The sequence below is a fragment of the Alligator sinensis genome, unplaced genomic scaffold (assembly GCF_000455745.1).
Source record: "Alligator sinensis unplaced genomic scaffold, ASM45574v1 scaffold287_1, whole genome shotgun sequence".
NCBI classification, from domain to species: domain Eukaryota; kingdom Metazoa; phylum Chordata; order Crocodylia; family Alligatoridae; genus Alligator; species Alligator sinensis.
Genome location: NW_005842910.1, coordinates 131,764 through 152,723, shown reverse-complemented (window position 1 = coordinate 152,723; position 20,960 = coordinate 131,764). Strand labels below are relative to the sequence as shown.

Below are 20,960 nucleotides of genomic sequence, written 5' to 3'. Positions count from 1 at the left end.
CTATCAATGCTCCTTTGATATTTCTTTGGGTCAGGTACTACTGGTCCAGCCCGCCCCCGTTAAAGTCTTTGGGTGTGGCTATTGCATATAACTAGCAGCACTTGTAGTGCTTTGTGAATTTGCAACAAGCCTGTTTCTTCTCTGCTCCCATGCTCTTGGTCTCTTCTGTAATCCTTGGCTCACTGTTTTCTCTGCTTAACCTTTGCCCAGACTTAACCGTAGACTGTCTGCTCTGCCTTGCTCCTTCCTGATTCTTTTGCCTTGACCCTCAGCTTCTGAACTCCTAGACTGTAACCACTATAGCACCATTCCCCCAACCCCTCGCAACTAGGTTGTGCCTGTGAGAAAGAGAAGAGCCCACTAATGGAATTTTGACACAATACCCTAGTGGTAATGATGTGGGATTGTGAAAGCTCTGGGTTCCGATTCCAACTTCCAGGCTTGTGCCCATTTTTTAACCAAATGCCTATCTAATGTGACAAGAATAAATAAAGCCTAAACTGTATTAAGTTGGAGAAAGGAGGGAGAGCCTGAAGAACTCAGCTAACACCGCAGAAGCAACTAGGGAGGAGTGACGGCCAAGCAGGATCCCGTGGGACTTCAGGGGATGCAAGCAGCCCACAGGTCACCTACTAGACAGCCCTGCTGTAAATTGTAACTTTTGTCCCTACCTTTTTTTCTCTTAACAACAACAACAACAATCAACTAACACAAAAGACCGTCAACATCCATCTGCAGAGAAGTTACTGGCATGTCACTCTGGAGAAAGTCTTTACCCATTTCCCTATGTAACAGGGAACCCAAGCCCTGTTACTAGAAAGCAGGGTGATGTTTTTAAGACTAGAACCTTCAGGTACAGAATAAAGGCAGAGCAGTTGTTAATAGTCCAGCCTCCCAGGCTGGTCAGCTGACTGGAAAGTGGTATATAGGCTCACCATCTTTCAATGCACATGTGACATGTGGGCAGAACCAGAAAGCCCTGCCCCCTTTCCCCTTATATGGTGTGTGGTATCACTAGCCCCACCCCAGTCACATGGTGTGTGACATCAGCAACTCTATCCCCACCCGCAGTTACATGGTGTGTGACACCACCACCACATGGTCCATGACATCAGAACGACAGCCCATGCAGACCCCCAAAGCCCGACCCCTCATACTGCAAAAAACACCCTAGATCATGTGGTACAGTTATGACCTATCAGGTCACAGACTGTTCTAGCCTCCCCGGAGCACAGGCGTGGCCTGTGGGGTGGCAGTGGGGTGGTGTGACCCCTCCAACAACCCACCCCACCACCTCCAACCAATTGGCAGGGTTTCAGAGTCCTTAGACCTACACCAAGTACAACACTGAACCAGTTGGAGCTAGTAGAGGGGATGGGATTTAGGCTGCAACACCACCTGGTCTATCTGCTTTCCCAAATGACCCCTGTATTTATCTGAGAACATGCTCAGACATGGGGGGCAGACATGGAGGAGATTCAGGAGCATGAGATGGATGCCAAGTCTACTGAAAGAAGACCAGGGACCATGACAGAACTCAAGTAGTCCGTATCAGAACTACCTATGGAGAGTGTGGACAACTCCATCTCAAGGGACTCTGCTGAGGTAACTAATTTAGATGATTTTTCTGGGGGTGATTTTCTTGAAACTGTCTGGACCTGTGTTAATAACAATGTTTTCGCAGGTAGACAACGCCTTCATAGAGAGCTTTCAAAACCTGCACATTGGCACCCCACCAGAATTAAAGTTCTTTTGTTGAACTGTTTTTGTTCATGTCCAAAAGAAAACAGTCCGAGACCAAAGACTGATGCAACATTCTTGTCCAAAGACAATGACCATTAACTCTGACTTTGAGCCTGTGGAGATTACCGAGCAGGGCTACGAGCCCGTGGAAGTCACAGAGTAGGGCTATGAGCACATGGAAGTCACAGAGCAGGGCTACAAGCCCATGATGGACACTGAGCAGGGGTGTACTCAGGAGCTATTTTAAAATTAAAAAAGTATCCCATCCCCCTGTTCAGAAGAAGGTCTCTTGCGTGACCTGGTTTTGAACAACTTTTCAAGATGAGGCTGAAGACCTTGTTAATGTTGTATTTCTTACCTGTTTAATAAACCTTGTTTCACCATTTTTTAAATTTGTCCTCAAATGAATGCACCGCATGTGTGTTAGCATGGGGTGGGTGTGCGGGCAGTGGTTACCAGACATGTCTACACAGGAGGCTATGTTAAAGGAAGTTTATTACTCTCCTGGTGAAGCTGGCAGTTTTGGCAGGTTGAATATGCTTTTTGAAGCTGCCAAAAGGCAGAATAAGGTTCTGAAGAGAAGCAGGGTGGCCGCATGGCTTTCAGATCAGGATCCTTACACCCTGCACAAACCAGTGAGAAGATGTTTTAAAAGAAACAAGACTGTTGTTTCAGATATTGAGGCACAATGGCAGGCAGATTTCATGAATATGCAGCAGTTTTCCAAGCACAATTGTGGGGTTAAGTTCATCTTAACTGCAATAGACATATTATCAAAGTATGCCTGGGCCATGGGTCTAAAAGACAAGTCAGTTGGTGAAATAGCTCGGGCCTTTAAAATAATTTTTACAGAGGGCTGTGTACCCTGAAAATCACAGACTGATTGGGGGAAAGAATTTTTAAATAAGTCTTTAAGCAAACTGTTAAAACAGTATAATATTCATCATTTTGTGATGAACAGTGAAGTGAAAGTGGCGGTGATAGAGAGGTTGAACAAAACATTAAAATCAAAGATGTGGAGGTATTTTACAACCCGCAACACATTTTGCTACACTGATGTGTTACCAGAGTTTATAAAGAGTTACAACCATGGTTTTCACAGAACTATCTGCACCAGGCCTCTTGACATGAATCTCTCCACGGGTATGGAAAACCATGTATGGAGACTATTTCAAAATAAAACCAACAGCACCCGTGTTTAGAAGAGGAGACCATGTGAGGGTGTCTAGGACTAAAGGGAGGTTTGAAGAAGGTTATGAACAAACATTCACCGATGAGATTTTCATAGTGGATGAAGTCCTTAGATGCATGCAGATGCCTGTATACCACCTAAAAGATTACAAAGACGAATCTATCGGGGGTTCTTTTTACCCTGAAGAACTACAGAAAGTGAATCCCAAACAGGACAGAGTTTACAGGGTTGAAAATGTTCTAGCAATGAAAGGAAAAGGAAGAAAGAAGTGGTTGTTGGTGAAATGGTTGGGGTGGACAGCTAAATTTAACAGCTGGGTGGAAGCCTCCCGAGTTTCTAACATATAGGGGTACCTCAGTCTGAAAGCCAAGATGTGTGATGGTGGCTCTTACATCACTTTGCCCAGCAATGCTTGTGCCAGGATTTTTCCGCAGAACACCAGTTCGAACTTTACCATACAGCTGGTTCAAACTCTCTATCTGTTGGGGAACTGAGAGATAGTGTTAGAAATACAATACCTGCACAGCTGGAACAACATCAACAGAGACACCCCTTTCAAAATAACTTCTGGGACTAAAAAATGGGGGTATCTCCTGCCTCGGGGGTATTATACAACCATCACGTAGTTACTGGATCTTATAAACAATACAATTACCACCCACCCTACTCCACCCAAATTAGTTATGCACTATGATCAAGTGATTGGAAAAGTGAGACTTAAATCTAAAGATAACTCTTATGTTTTTTTAATGCCTGGTGAGCTAGCCTATATTTCAGGAATGCTACCCAGGACGTCTGTTAAAAAAGAACCCTTCCCAGCTGATATTACCAGTGGGTTCAATTCACTGTATGTCTACATGAACATTGTGGAACATTAGCTTGTCAGGGAGTTTTCAGTTCCTATGCTATTCTGTGTCCCTGTCCATGGCAGCAACAACGAGTTTGTCACCATCACATATAACAACCTGCATTATGTCCCCATTAGTCAGCACCACATTGACACAATCAGCATTGAAATAAAGATGGATCAGAGCAAACACATCTCATTTTGCTTTGGTAAGGTGATCGTCAAGCTTCACCTACACCCCTGGAAGACTTTGAAATTTTAAAATAAGTGAAACCATGATGGTGATGTTAAAAAAAACTATGGGGACCCTAACTTGTACAGAAAATATTATTAAGCCCAGGCCAGGTATGGTCTCCCCGGATATCAGGGGGTGCCTGTGATGTACAGGGCTGGTGTGAGAGACATATTTCGCAGCCTCTTTAGAAAAGCCATTCTGCTTTTAAGGGGTTTGGAGATTATAAGCCCCATGCTAAAAATGTGGTTCAAAACATAGCCAAAGATGTGATTGGTCATGTCTCCTGAGCTGTCCTGGATAAGGTGGTCAAGCCGGCAAAGCAGGAGGGCTCCAGACTTCAAAGAAAGAGCCTTTAAAGAAAGAGAGGTACACCAGAATCCAGATGTGCAGGACATCCTTAACCCCTTAAAAAGAAGAGGGTAAGTCAACGGGGCTGCCACACAAGAAAAAAACAAGAAGCAGACTGGGAGAAGGGGTGCTCTCTTGGAGGAAACAAATATATTGTAACCACCATGGCCTTTGTAACCACCTATTATAACCACCACTTTGTTCACTACTGGTCTGAAGAACGCACCAAATTTGAACTGGATGTATTTCAAATAGCCCCTGTGCAGACCTGCATTGAGAAAAGCCTGTATGTTGAGATCCCCCCACTCTCAGCTATTACCGACTCCAGCCCCCTTGACATTTTCATAGCTGGGAATGGTGAAGATTACATGGATTTGAGCAACACGCTGCTGTACCTTTGCTGCAAGATCGTAAAAGGTGATGGAACTGATCTTGATGCCGGGGAAGCAGTGGGTCTGGTGAATTACCCACTTGCTTCTGTTTTCAGTAAGCTGGATGTCACTCTGGGAGATTGTCTCATAAGCAAGAGCAACAACTGTTACCCTTACTGAACCTTCATCAAATTGGTTCTCAACTACAGCAATGACACACTTGCCACACAATTTTCTCCCAGCCTGTTTTAAAAAGATACCCTTAGGCATAATGAAACAGTCACATGGGATGACGATAATCATGGGTTTCAGAGATAGGCAAACCTTATAGCAAAAAGACAGAGCTACTTGGTCATCTCCATAGCAATTTGTTTTTTTCAAGAAAAACTTTGCTGAATGGCATGGATGTGAAAATTAAACTGACACACAGCAAATATGCCTTCTGCTTGATGGGTGCCACAACGAATGGCCAATGTAAATTAAAAATCACATCCTCCTCACTTTTTGTGAAAAATGTGAAGGTAGCCCCAGGCTTCTGACTGGGCCATGTGGAGGCTTTGCTTACAGCCAATGCTAAATACCCTGTAGACTGCGTGGGTATGAAAGTGTTTAGCATTCCCACCAGCAGCCAAGTCAGCAACCAGGAGAATCTGTTTCTGGGGCAGTTGCTCAAACTCATCATCATTGGGTTCATAGATAATGATACCTTTAGCGGGAATTATGCTAAGAACCACTTTAACTTTAAACATTACAATATAAATTTTGTGGCCCTCTATGTCGATGGAGAATAAACCCCGACAAAGTCCCTACAACCAGATTTTGAGAATGGTAACTGTGTGAGAGAATACATGCAGCTAGTACAGACAGCTGGTAAACATACGAAAGACTGGGCCCTGATAATCAACCGTGAGGAGTTTGTTCTGGGGTACACCTTATTTGCCTTTGACCTGTCCCCTGATCAGGAGTGTGCTGATCATTATTCGCTGATTAAAACTGGGAACGTGAGAGCAGAAATACGCTTTGCTTTGGGTTTGCCCACCACTGTTAACATAATCATGTACAGGGTCTTTGACAACGTCATAGAAATAAATCAGAGGAGAAACGTCCTGTTTGACTACATGTAAAGATGGACACCGAACAGCTCGCCAGGGTTTTATCCTCAGACCCCGATGCCAAAGAAACTTTCTTAGAGGTTTTCCTAAGACTCGACTGTATCAAAGCCCCCTGAGCTTGGTGGTCAACACGCATCTGCATAATCAACCTGGAGAACACTGGTTGGCTGTTTACTTGGAGGATCAGAACTGCGGAGAATTTTTTGACTTGGATGGTCACCCCCCAAACAGCTCTCTCTTTCCTCAAAGCATTATGTCGTTTTTAAACAAGAACGCTACCAACACTGCTTTTCAGAGGAAACAGTTACAAGACTGTCACTTGCAGATGCCATTGTGTGTTTTTCCTACTCCACCGTAGCAAGGGGCTATTGTTTGAACAGATTTTAAACTTGTATTATTCCAAAAAATTAGCACAAAATGATAGGGTAGTCATACATTTTGTAAAAAGTAAAGGAAAAGTATAGGAAAAAGGGAGCAAAACTTAACAGAGGGTCAATAAATCCCCCAGACCTTTTAACCAGCTGCTTCTTTTTTTTAAAGGCAATCTTTTGTTAATTAGGTTTTTTATGATCCCGCGTCTCTTTTTCAGCACATGAATATGATGCAGAGTCAAAGGGATATTTCCTTTTAAGGTGTTCAGAGCAATTTCTGAAATGGCTGCTACTAAAACATCAGAGGCCAAGCAGAGTATTCTGTCTTCCCCACAGCTTTTCTCTGCTGTGGGGAAGATTGAAGAAGCAGTTTTAAAAGAACCAAATTCCTTTTTATGCAGTTAGACATGTTTCCCTTCCACTGTCTCGAGAGCTCAGAAGAGGCCCCCGCTAATGGTGCGGCTCCTTTTTGCTTGACAGAAAACATTTTGAACTATATACATAATGCTAAGATTCTGATGATGCATGTACTTGGTAAAGGCTTTCTTGATTTCACCACTGTTACAAGCAGAGTCCATCAAATCATCCACCACAACCATATTTATTGTATTAGGAGGAAACAAACAGCCATCATTGAGACTGTCCAGTAGACCCTTCACAAACTTGATAAAGGATATTTACAAAGCAGTTCTTTCTACAAAGGCTGCCAAGGGCTATAGCACCACACGATATTCTCAGGCATAACAGACAACATTCTATCAGCATGATCCAGAAGGTGTTTTATAAAGTAACTGTTACCACAGTTGCTAGGGCTTGCCAAAATCACAGAAAAGGGGTGCTTCCATCACATATCCATGTTGAAAAACCATAGGGGAGACTTAAAGTTTTCTGTGAGGACCCTTTTCTTATAAAGAACTTTCTACATTTTTCTCAAGGTTTTGGTTTCTATCATCCACTTGCTTTTGTTCCTGACGATAGAGCACTGTTCTATCATGATTGTTTTAGGGTTTTCCCCAGCAGGGTTTGCCCCATAATCTAGAAAAAGATCTCTCAAGGTTTCAAAGTTGACTTTTTCACTGTTGGCCACATTCAGGGTAATCCCTTTGACCTTCAAGCAAACCTTTCCCTCGGACAACTTGTACCGTTAGGTTTTCAGACTGGCTGACACAAACTCTGTGATGTGTTCATCTGGTGGGATTTCACTGGTGAGCTCACCTAAATAATTGCCTAGCCACGGGTGGGGGGGGCGTTCCAATCTCCCTCGTGGCTCAGAAATATCACAGAATCTGTGTTGTGGTACAATCTGTGTCTTGCAAACTGTCTAACTGTTCGTACAACCCTAAGCATTCATAAGTGGTGGTGAAACAGGCTATAAAGACGTTGTTGTTACCCAAGAGCATGTAATGCTCTTTGGTGTGCTTCCAAGATACGCAGGCTGCCTCATCATCAATAAAGTCACAAGATGAAATTTCATAGGCGGAAGAAAGGAGGTAGCCAAAGAGTTCTTTGGGGTCTCTAATGATGCTGGTGTTGGGCAAGTTGATTCTCTCACCAAATTTATCCCACAAAGAATTTAGAAATAATTTTGCTACTTGGCACTTTGCAGGGTTGGGTTTGATATGCTCTGGGTGTAAGGCCATGCCTTCTTTTTGCAAAAAAATGTCAATGTATCTCTCTACTTTTTCTTGGCTGTGAAAAAAGGGTGCTAGACCTCTTGGCAAAATGCCGGACTTCATAGGTTTGAGCTACCCTGTACCCCTTGGCGATAGCTTTATTCAATTCTGGTGTGTACTACGTGCCCAGGAGGGTCCTCTCTTCATCAGTGTGGTCGCACTTTTGCTGTCTTGTTTACACAAAGAGGCAGCACAGCGTGAACATAAGTTTCCCGTTCACCCTGGTGGGTAGCATGGGAAAAAAAAGGTTTTGTGGTGGGTACAGATTCACTTTGGCTATTCCAAAATAGCTTGACAGGGGTTGGAAATTGTCATGAATGGTTTCAGGGTGTTCGGTTGGGTATTCCTTCATTTTATTTATGAAGGGGTAAAGACTGGTAAAATCGTAATAGTATATTTGTTCACCAGGTTTAGTTTGGTAATATAGACAGATGGCATTAGTTCTCCCCCCAAAAAAGTATCCCTAGGCACCAGTGGGAAAGGCAGCGGGGTTCTGTTAAAAAAATCTGCCAGATCCCCATCCGTTTCTAACAGAGCCCTCCACTCATGCTCCCAAATGGTCCTAATGGTAAACCAATGCTCTTGAGCTAATCAATCTTGTGCAATGCCTGATAATTCAGAAACCCAAAGGTGGTCCCCGTCAATGGGTTCTGGTCTTTCTGATTATAGCAAGTGACACAACCATGGAAAAAAAAATCTGTTAAATTCAAATGCCGTAGGTTCCACATCAATGTTGGCATAGCCGTCTAAAAGATAGGGGCCTGCCTGAAATTCCCCACCCTGTAAAGCCTGTTGAATTTGAATATTTTCTTTCTCTGAAATGTACATTAGCCACTGGATAGATGGGGTTGAAAACCACTTTTTCTGTCTCTGATAGTTTCCCAGGGGGAGAAGCGCTATGGTTTGCGGTTCCAAAAACATAAACCTGCACATGGCCATGCAGACAGAGGCCAGCGTGATGTATTGGAAAGGATCTATATAGTGTTTATGTTTTGGAATTCACTGTCTACTTTTACCCAGTTTACCTGCCATGTCATTTTCATAACCTCATCACTGTAGAGGCAGCAGGCCTCTTTCAAAATGTTTACATCCTGCTGGCAATAATAGGCCAGCTCCTTTTGCATGTCAAAGGTCTTACCAAAGTTATTCTGATACCATTCTAAAAACTGTCCTCCTTCACCAGATACAATATTTTCAATGCCGTAGTACTCCATCTTTGGGAGAGGCCCCACATAATTTTGGTTTTCTTCTTTGTTAAAAAAATGTGGGAAATAACCTTTGCATTCTTCAAACCCCATTGCCTCTGGAAACCTGCTAAGTTTTATTGGCAAAAAGTTTAAAGAATCTATTAAACAAATGCCTAGCCTCGTCACTTCAATGCACATGAGCTTACCGCCCTGAGTGATTAATTTTGCCCCCATTTTTTCCTTCAATAACTGGCTAACAATGAAGTAACCATCATAGCCTTTGGCTTTGTGAGCTATGAAGTTGTGGTCCTTGAATTTTTTTATCCATAAAGACCTTAATAAAATCAGACAGACACTCTTCGCCTTTAAACTCCCAAGAGCTTTCTGGCTTTTTGGGCTTAGGTTTACAAGCCTTTTGGGGGGTTTTGCCTGCAGCTTTCTGAGGTGCTTTCCCCCCCCCCCCTGTCTTTGGCTCCATTGCAAAAATATAGTTGGACACATGCATCCCCATCTCCTGCACACATTCAAAATAATAAAAAATGTACTCCTTGCCTTCTTCAGGCTCTTTAATCTAGTGCATAAAGCACCAGTGCTTGTTTACATCCTTTTTTTCCCCCATAAGTCTGTTTGCACTGCTGCCCCTTGCACTCATGCTTTTTGTCCATGTAAGACTTACACTCATTGCACAGAGTTTTAGTCAGACATTTGTTCTGCTTTTCAGAGGTCAGGGCCATGTGCCTTTCTAAACACTCTTTGGAACAACAGAACAGCTTACAATTAGGACACCTCTGTGTCCTGCCCATGTTTTCAGCGCAGTTTGGGCTCAGGCAATGACAACATCGGAACCTGCACGTGTGGCTATGGCTGTACAATGTTGGACAAAGATTTCAATAATTTTTCATGCCAAACACCTTTTTCCCATCCAAAATGACATAATAATGTTCACCATGCAGCAGAAGAAAACAGGTGTCGGGGTATTTGGGAGCATCCTGTGTTTTAAATAAACTCCACCCATTTTTTTCCTTATGCATCACTATGTGAATGTTAACCTGTTCAAGGTCAAAAGGTACTTGATGGAGCATAACCTTTTGATATATAGATACGCCTAATTTCCTATGCAGTTCTTTGGCACCATCTAGCAGTTCGGCATCTCTGGCCCCTCTATGTTTTGTAACAGCCAATAGACTGCCTGCAAAGCACAGGTTAGTATCATAGGTATTCAAGTCAATTAAATACTTCTTCTTTTTAGTAATGATCTGAGAATAGGGGATAGAGCTTCTAACTCTATGGCTACCACTGGCCTGGCCTCTCACAATGACCACAACCAGCTGAAATGTCGAATCAAGCAATATTCTCTCTGGATTTGTAACAGGTTACTGAACCACTCTAAAAACAGCTCTGGGGTCATCTGGTTTAAATTAACAGATCAAGAGAATAAAGAGTTTGCATTGCTATCTGCCTGAATATGTAACTGGGCATAGTCAATGCCCATGAATCTCTGGTGGAGTTCTGCTACAATTTCTTCTACCCCTTGGCTTATGACTTCATATGCTACATGTAATGCACAAACTCCAGATTCACAAAACGGAACTCCTCAGTGTACCTCACCCCCCCAAACCTGGCTACAGACCAGTTTTGCCTTCTCACCCACACAATATGTACGTCCGGTAAAACATACTCTGCTGACTCAGGAGACCAGGGAGTGCTTGAGGGGTCCTCTAAACTGTCTTCTACACCAGATTCATTATCCCAACTCTCTGACCCTTCAGGTCTTGGTGGTGAGGGAGGCCTGGGAGCCTGGGGAACATTTGAGGGACCCTCTAAAGGGCTTCCTAAATCATAGTCACCATCTTTTCTCTCTGGCTCTGTTGGGCCTGGTGAACGGTCAGGTCTGGGAGGCCAGGGTGCATTTGAGGGACCCTCTGAAGGGCTTCCTGAATCATATTCTCCACCCCCTCTCTCTGGCTCTGGGGCTTCTGGTGAAGGGTCAGGCCTGGGAGGAGGGGAAGCATTTGAGGGGCCTTCTAAAGTGCCATTACTAGGGGATCTCTTATTTTTTCTCAACCAGTGTTTAGCCTTCCCCATGCTCCTCTTTTACCAGGCCCTTACTTTTCACCCTATGAGCCACTTGATGGTTTGCCACCCATTCTTACCCCAATGTTTACCATGACTTCCCCTCTTATGATACAGGCCACGACTGCAGTCCGAGTTACACAGGCTACCTCCTCTTTGAGTAAAATTTACCCTTTTGCTCCAGTAGTAATTATGATTTTTCAAAGCACTCTGAACACTCTTACTGAGATGTATAAGACTGCCAGCACCACCCCAACCCCCCTCTTTTTTTCACAATAATCATGATCTTTCAAGACAAGGTGGTTACACCTACCCTGAAAACCCACCCTCAATCTTTCCCAATAATCATGATCTTTCAAAAACAGAGAAAGACTCTCCTCTTTCTCTAAATTGTGTGAGCAATCGGTCCTGTGTTTCTTATTCATGGGGCCCAGATCACCTGTTTTGGGGGTGTGGATCCTTGTCTTTTTACATATGGTTTTCTCAGAGGTATGTGACTTGTTTTCCTCTGAGGAACCATGCCCTTCTGTTCTGTCCCGATGGTGTTCTGATCCTCAGGTGTTATGATCTGCAGGCTGAGCATTTCTGGGTTTTTTTGTTTTTGCTTTTAGAGGTCTCCACCTAGGCCCCCGCTCTGCTTCAGGAGTGATGCACTTAGGAAATATAAAATTTACATCTCAGCATTGAGAATTCACTTTCCTTACATACTACAAATTTAAAATATGCTTAACCCCCTACCCTTTATATTCACAGGGGGCTCATACACACACACGCAACTTCTCCCACAAGAAACACATAACATTTCAAAAGCTGATTTCAGAAAAAAAACAAAAACAAAAACCTTTTACTACTGGATAAAAACATGGCTGTATGTGTTTGTTCTGCTTTTCTATTTTAGAAGAGGTTCTGTTTGAAAACAAACACTTACAGTCAGTTGTTATAACTTAGTGTGATTATATTAACACAGCCACAAATAACCCACCATTTAAAAATAATATTACCTTGCTGTGGTAAAATTGCATGGGGATTCCCCACTAGATAAGCTCTCTGTAATATAAATGAAATGATGCAATAAGTAAGTTCTCTGTATTAAAAATTGAATAATACAGTAAGGAAAACAGTGTATGTATAAAGTAAAATATAACTGTTTTAACACAGAGTCATGCCTAAATGATAACTCCATCCCTTTAGTCTTCAAATTTGTAGAGAACTGGACACACAGGTCAGGTTTTTTTTTTGTGGTCTGGTTTATCTTTACAACACCCCCCCGGTTCTTGGAAAATTCACAGACCTTCCCATAGCATAAAAAACCCTGTAAGAATATATATTGTAATCTGTCTTTATTTCCATCAAAAACTGTTACAATATTTCCTGGTTTATTTTGTTAAACCTTCTCCTAAAAAGGGTTTTTAAAATAATTTCTAAGGACCATTAAGCCTTATTGGCTTTATCTTTACAAAAGGCCCTTTGGTAAAAGATAACGCCTTTAATATTAAAATATGCAGCGCTCTGAACACACTGGTCAGCTTTTTTGTGGTCTGGTTTATTTTTATAACACCCCCCGCCATTGTCCCCATACTATACAAAAATGTGAGAATATATACTTTTAAATTCAGTCTTTATTTCCATTAAAAACTTTTGCAATATTTACTAGTTTATTTTTTTTACCCCTTCTCCTAAGAAGGGCTTTTTATCATGTCTAGTGACCATTAAGTCTCATTGGTTTTATCTTTACAAAAAAACCCTATATATATGTGATTAGAGATCCAAGACACTAAAGAAAATGCTAATCTACATTAGATGTAGAAAACTGTTGATGTGTTTTACAACTCCACACCCCAGCCTCCCACCAAGATCAGCAAAAGATATAAGCCCTCCCATTTTAAATTGTTTTTGCTAAACCCTTCTCTTAAGCAGGGTTTTATAATCTCTGGTACCAATTAAGCATTCAATATGGGGTATGAGCATTTTATCTTCCTCAGTGATCAAATCACGAAGATCAGCATTAGGATCTGCTGCAGAATACACAGCATTTAGGAGCTCTCTAACCTGAATTAAATATTTCTCAGTAATTTTGAGAATGTTCCTGCCAAACCCAATGGCTATAACAGCATTGAAAATGCTATCAAGACATATTTCCTGGCAAAGTTCCTGAATTGCCTGATTTATGTCTTCATGTAACCAGGTAACACAATCGTGAGCTTCTTGACCCCCCTGCTCATATGTGCATCCCCAGCGTAGGTCAAAAATTCTCTTCCTTGAATAGTATTTCATTATGCCATAAGAGGAAATGTACACAAGAGATTTCATGAAGATTTTGCATTCTTGAATTGCAACATGACCTGACGATTCAATGCCTAATTGTCTTCTGAACTCTTCAGCCTCATCTGGTCTCTGTTCTCTTCAGAAACATACACTTCCTTCTGGTGTACTGATGAGTAGGCTCTCTGGAGTGATTAAAAAGGCTTCATCTAACTTCAAAGTAGTTTAAATAAAGGACTTAGTTAGCTGCTGTTTAATGAGTCCTTAGCTACTTCCAAACACACACGTACAATGAAGTGAACACGCACCGCTACCCTCAAAATCTAAGTGCCCGATAAACATGCTCCAAGTCTCTTATCACTCTCTCATCTGCGAGGATCTCTACTTCACATGCAGGCTCTGGTACAGATACCATCTTCCAAATTGTCATCTGCTTCAGGGGCCTGGGCCTCCTCCATTTGCCTGTTCATTGGGTGTTCCTGATTAGGGCCAGGTGTCTCAAAGAGTCTTTGGGCTAGGAGCCTGACCTCCTCCTCAAAACTATTTCTACAGTAATGCTTTCTATGAGGCCGTCTTGGGGTTGTGGTGAGTGGGCCTACAGGTGTTGTGAAATAATCCATATCTGCCCCTACTTGCCTTAGCATGGTCTCAGATGAACAGAGGTGTCATTTGGGAAAGCAGATAGATCTGGTGGGGTTGCAGCCTAAATCCCATCACCTCTACTCACTCCAATTGTTTCAGTGTCATTCTTGGGGAGGTCTGAGGCCTCTGAAACCCCTGCCAACTAGTCAGGGGTCATAATTGCCAATTGGTCAGGGTTGTTAGAGGGATCACACCACCCCATTGCTACCCCCTTGGGACCTGATAGGTCATAAATGAACCACGTGATCTAGGGTGGTTCTTGCGGCATGAGGCGTTCGTCTTTAGGGGTCTGCATGGGTTGTCCTTCTGATGTTATGAACCATGTGGTGGTGGTGTCACACACCACATGACTGGGGGTGGGGGCGGAGTTGCTGATGTCACACACCACGTGACTGGGGGTGGAAGTGGAGTTGCTAATGTCACGCACCGCATGACCTGGGTCAGGGGGTGGGGCTAGTGATGCCACTCATTATATAGTGGAGACTCTGGAACATGAGACCTACAGGTAAGAAGGCTTATGTCAAGCATTACCTCTTTGTTATAGCCCAGGGGATTACTATTTGTGTTATAGTTAAACCAGAGGTTTTTGGTTGAGGCTGTAGGGGAGATGGAGACTCTTTTAACATCTGTGGAATGCTGCTCCAGGGGGTGTGGAGAGCCCAGTGCCAACAAGCCACAAGGGGACAGAAAGCAGAGCACCAGAGGGGCATGGCAGGAAAGGCCCAGAGGCCCAATAATAAGAGGAGTTTGGGGCTAGTGCCTTAAAGCCAGGCCTGACAGAATGGGTCTGGGCTAATAAGGCCTACCATATAAAACGGGGGGAGGACAAGAAGGCCTAGGCCCCAACAGAGAGCACAGTACTTTAGTGAACACATTATGTAGGGCCATGAGCCCAGAGAGTATTAAAGAACTACAGTCTCAGAGTTGGGCCCTCTCTAGTGGGCCTAGGATGGTGGGACTAGCTAGAAAAAAAGGAGTAGAGGCCATGTAGGCTGAAGCCCCAACATAGATATACAGATAAAACCTGCAAGGCATGGGGCACATGAAGGGGATGCAGGAATGTGCAATTAACGCTTAAGGCAAAAACTCATCACCACAGAGGTGTGAGCATAGATTGTATCTGGGAAGTCCTGGGACAGCCTCTTCTTGAACAACCAAGGAACATCATCAAGTCATGGCGGGGAGTTAAGGGAACATTGTTCCCAGAAGAAAAGGGAATTATAAAGGGACTCCAAGGGTAGCACTAACAGGTTTTGAAATGCCACCGAGGATGGTGCTAGGTCTCTGTGAATAGGAAACTATTAGATTCAGATTTGGATTCAGCTGATTTGGAGTCCAGCAATTCAATTTGGAGACTTGGATTGCTGTTCTGAATCAATTTGGCTGAATCAGCATCAGAAGATTTGGCGCCGATTCAGAGATATTTGGAGATTTGGCCATCGAGTATAATGGGGAATCAATTAAATATGTATGACTTTGTCATTTTTTGCATGATTTGGATGAAATTTGCAGAGATTGTAGCTTTTCTAAGGACATGCAGGCTTTCGAGCTTCAAGGACATAGGTATAAGGGTTTCTAGGAAAATGCACTTCAAATTCTTGAAAGCAAAACTCATGTCACATGTATGTCTTAAGCCACAGTGGGGTGAAAACTTCTGGGGTGGTAGCCCCTGCAAAGGGCATAAAATCTGCCAAATTTCAAGGATATAAGTGCAGGGGTTTCTGGGAAACTTCACCTCAAGCTGCCAACAAGCAAAACTCATGACATGGGTGACTGTGGGTGTGTTAAGGCACAGTGGGGTGAAAACTGCAGTAATGGTGGCCCCTGCTAAGGCCACAGAGCCTGCCAGGTTTCAAGGAGATAGGTGCAGGACGTTCTGGCTTCTGGGGGCCTGCACCTCAGGCTGCTGACAGGCAAAATTCATGACATGGGTGTTTGTGTGACTGTCTGTGTTGGGGAAAGGGGGCGGGAGTGAAAACTACAGGCCTACTAGGCCTGGCTGCAGCCATGAAGCCTGATAGCTTTCAAGGAGATAGGTGCAGGGGGTTCTGGCTTCTGGGGCCCTGCACCTCAGGCTGTTTGACAGGACAAACTTGTCATATAGGTGGGTGACACTGTGTGTGTGTTAAGGTACACCCTCACTGGCACTGGGTCCTCTACATGACATGGTAGTGTGACCCAATTAGGTCTCATCCACCCCAACAGACTCAGTCCAGTCCACCACCTTACATGGTACCAGGTAAGACAATCTGGTGTCTTTTAGTAGGTCAATTGTATATATCTTAACAAGCTTTTGCATTGAAAACCCCTTTGTCAGGCTGAGAGAGCACCTGCAGTTGGTGTGCCTGCTGGTCTTGGATGGAAGGAATAGTAAGGAAGTCAGAGGCTGCCCTGCCCTGCCATGCAGGTAAGGAAGGAAGTCATTGAAAATGGAAATGGAGGCATTCAGGGGGTGAGGAAGAGGCTGGTGGGGGTGTGGGAAGGGAATGTAGCAGCGCAGGTAAGAGTGCATAGGTACCTGGGAAGTCAGATGTCCGGCAGGTCGCAGTGTGCCATAATTCCACTGTCTATATTGAGTCCATGAGTTTCTGTACCTATTACCTAGGAGGCTGATGAAGTGCAGTTCATAGGCCCAGCTCCAGAAAGTGGTTTATAAATTCAAACAAGCACCAAACCTCATCATGATAACTGAAGCCAACTTCCTACAGCTCAAAACAGAAAACCTGCCAACTATCTCCAGTACCCCCACAAACAGCACACCAGAATTTATAAAAGGCAAAAATACCAAAATACCTGTGGGGGCCCATTCCTCACAAAAAAACAAACAAACAAACAAAAAAAAACACACTGTCTCCAGTCTCTCAGGTCTGATCCTGAGGGGAAACAATTTCACACCACTTCTCACATCCTGGCCTATTAACTTCATTTCATCAGCCTCCTAGGTACAGAAATTCATGGATTCAATATAGTGGAATTCTGACACACTGCAACTTGCTGGACATCTGACTCCCAAGGTACTGTTGCACTTTTGCCCCTTTTTCATCATTCAAGTGAGGTTTTGCAAACAAAAGAAGCTAAAAGTTCTGTCCCAAGAGACATAGTTTATGTTTCAGCTTCCAATGCAGCTACTACTAATAATTTTTGTTACCGAATTATTACTGAATTCATTTGGGTACAAAGCAACTTGTCTAACTGTATCCCGATTACACAGTTGATCCAGTAAAGTATGACACACTAAGGGCCTTGTTACATGTTAATTTTAGGTTGCTCCTAAAGCTCTTAACCCCTGGATTGTCCACATATTATCAGTTCAAATTAGTTTTAAGAGCACTTTAGGTGACTTAAATTTATGCCACTCCAGGGCAGATGGGTCTTAGCTCTGTGTCACCCAGTTTGTGTTCCATAAACGGCCACTCCCCATAGCCTAAAACTACCCAAGTTGTAATCCTTCAGCATCCCATGATGCAGTGTCCTCTACCCCAATCCCTGTTCTGTGTGGACAAACTTACCACCCCCTGAATTATACTGCTTCAGGGGTTGTTCAGGCACAAAGCCAATTCCCCCTTCTGCCTCTTGGGGTGTGAAATGCCCACCTCAGAGGTGCAACCACATGCAAACAGCCCTCAGAGCACATGCCAGTTAGCAAGGTCACAAAGCATGGTCTAGATTTTGGGTGGGGAGGGAACAAGGTTGGGGGCCAGATTGTGTCTCCATGAGCACAGAGTTCCTTCCCAGTACAGGGGTAGTAGCTTCCCCAGAAGTGCCTTTCTTCACCACTTCCACTTCCCAGCTCCCCCAGGAAGCATGACCAGCACGCCCCACACCGCAAATCCAGTTTATTAAAACATTCAACCATCTTTAATTTCCTTCCTCTTTATTTCTTTTAACATTTTTGTTGTTGTTTCTTAACTTTTTAAAAAACAAAACTTTATCTGTCAAAATGGATCATTCAGTGGCTGACTTCCTTCATTTCACCACTTATCCCCTATCCCCTTTTCCTTGCCACCTCTCATTTCATTACCCATCCCCATTCCATTAACTCTCCATTTCCCAGGTTTGTTCCTGCTCTGCCCCACAACCCACCTGTCCAACACCCCCACCTAGAATAGGAGTAGTAGCGTGCCCTGGCTCACAAAACCTTTAGTGGAAAATCACACCTCTGCAGGTGGGGGGCAGTCAGAGGAGGTTTTTAGAGAATACATTTTGCTCCACTTAGGGCAGAAACAGAGCCCAGAACTGAGTGATTCCTCATTTCTTGCGCAGTGCCAAGATCATTGCACAGCATTATCTCTGACCAGAAGCAGAAGAGGAAACCAGAGGGATTGTGATTCACTGAGGTAGCTACACACTGGAGTGCAGGAACCCTTTTTTCTGTCTGGGTTCTTATTTCTTTCCACCATTCCCCCATCAGGAAGAAGCTGTTCCTTTCTGCTGTTCCTAGTTGTGTAGGTTATTACTCTGGTGGGGAATTTTGGAATTAACCTGTTAATCTGGACAGACTCCCAGAATCACACCCTAATCTAACACCTCCTCAGACACTTGTCCCTTATAGATATTTACCATTCCTCCAACACCAACACAAATCTCTGGGTGACTCCCCGTGGGACAGTAAATCCATACATTTACAGAATGCTTTATCCAAATGTGTCACTTAAGTGCTTTAGTGACCTCTGAATGTTTCCTGTTAAAGATGGTGGGATATGACTGTTATATAGCCTTCCTTATCCCATTGCACCTCACAGTACTGATGCTTTATGAAGCTGACAGCTTAGATGTACACCAGCAGCTTCCTTAATTCAGTGATAATACTCCCTTGCTTTCAGTTTTTCCTTTGCCCTGTCTTTAAATACACTCATTCCACAAGCTCTCCTGCTCCAAAGCCTACCTAAATTTTTGAAGGTTATTAGTTCTGTATTTAATATACTGGTGCTGAGCTGGAGCCAGAGCTGGATAGTCATGGGCTCCAACAGTTACATCCTTTTCACCATCCTGAATATCTGCTCTGTCTAAGGGTTCTCAACTTTTAGTATGCGAGTGCCATTTTTAACTACTTGCAGACCAATCCAATTTATTCTCAGGATAAGGAGCAATCAGCTTCTTTGATCTACACCATAGTGACCCCTATGCTGATTCCCCTGATCAACAACCTGAGTAACAAGTAAATGAAAGATGCCCCGGGAAGAGTGATGACAAGAGAAATCTTTGTTCTTATTTAATTTTAACAGAAATGAAGTGTTGACATGCTATTAAACTATGTAGATGCTGATAGCAGATGATGTTGTTGGTATTATTTCTGTATGGAAATCAGAAAGAAACAATGTAAAGAGTGAATATATGCAGTTAAAATATATTATTGAATTAATCAAGTTTAATTAAGAAATGTGTATATAAAGTAGTTGAACAATAATGTTTTAAAGTAAAATGACTTACTGGGATCGGGCATGCACAGGTGCCAAGTGACCATGGTAAGGAGGTCGGGCAGGCTCAGGACCAGACGGCTCAGGACCCAAACAGCTGGTATTTGAGTTTATCCTTCAGGGATTTTCAGATCGTCCAGAGCTGCAAGCTGCCATCGTTGGGGTGTTCTTGCTCATCTATATCATCACTTTCATGGGGAATCTTGGGATGATCTTGTTAATCACTGCTGACTCTCGACTTCACAACCCAATGTACTTCTTCCTCAGCCAGTTGTCTTGTATAGATTTTTGCCATTCCTCCAATATCGTCCCGAAAGCACTAGAACATTTCCTGTGTGATAGGAAGGCTATTTCCTTTACCAAATGCTTTGTACAGATGTATATCTTTATTGTTTGTTCTTCCTCTGAATGCTTCTTTCTGTCATTGATGGCTTATGACCGTTATGTAGCCATCTGTACACCCTTACTTTACACAGTTGTGATGTCCTTCAAGCGATGTCTCATGTTGGCTGCTGTGATGTATACTGCAGCATTTCTCAATTCAATGTTACACACTACCTGGACAAGCAGTTTATCTTTTTGTCACTCCAATGTTATTGATCACTTCTTCTGTGAAATACCTTCACTCCTCAAGATCTCCTGCTCCAACATCCACAAGAATGAAGTTCTGTTATACAGTAGTGCTGTAGTGCATATAAGAGGCTTGAACCTGATAATCATTGGTTCCTATGCTTATATCCTGTCCACCATCCTGCGGATGAGATCTGCAGAAAGCAAACAAAAAGCTTTCTCCACTTGTGCCTCTCACCTGACAGCTGTCAGTGTGTTCTGTGGAACTGGAGCCTGCACATACTTACAGTCTCGTACAGAGAATTCACGAGAACAGGACAAAATGGCCTCTATGTTCTACACTATGGTGACCCCAATGTTGAACCTCATCTACAGTCTGAGGAACAAAGAGGTAAAGGTTGCCATGAGGAGAGTGATGGGCAGAAAAAAGGTTGTAAAATGACTGTCAATGCTCCTTTGATATTTCTTTGGGTCAGGTACTACTGGTCCAGCCTTTTTTCTCCATCAGTGGTTTTCAGAGGAAATGGAAATAACAAAAGCATGAGGCAGATGGTCTCATGGAGGTCTGTTTCAACTGGGTGGAGACTGGGTTAAGATATGACACTTGAATTATATGGACCAGGTGAATTCAACTTTAACCCTCAAACTTGAATAGCAGTGGGACTTTGGTGCTCCATGGGCCTTGAGCTGACCACATGTAGAGGGGCATGCACAAAAAGAACCATCAGTATTTTTGAAGCTCAGATTTCCCATGCTTTAATTCTTTCTATGCCACATTTTTGTTTGTTTTGTCTTGTATTAAATGCTTCTCAACTGAGCCTGGATGAACCTACTTTGAAATGTCTTTGTGTAACGATGTATGCAGAGGGCATGCCCATCACTGGCTTCTGAATTTTGCATGATGGGACATAAAGTCC

The 20,960-nt window shown here is 43.3% G+C and overlaps 1 protein-coding gene across 1 annotated transcript; it reads left to right on the top strand.

The window, feature by feature from the left end:
* Positions 1-16,285: 16,285 nt before the first annotated feature.
* LOC102377684 (olfactory receptor 5F1-like) lies at positions 16,286-20,485 on the top strand. Its single transcript, XM_025192292.1, has 2 exons — positions 16,286-16,295; positions 19,545-20,485. Exons 1-2 carry the CDS (start codon positions 16,286-16,288, stop codon positions 20,483-20,485), a joined length of 951 nt encoding a protein of 316 aa, XP_025048077.1.
* The last annotated feature ends 475 nt before the right edge of the window (positions 20,486-20,960 follow it).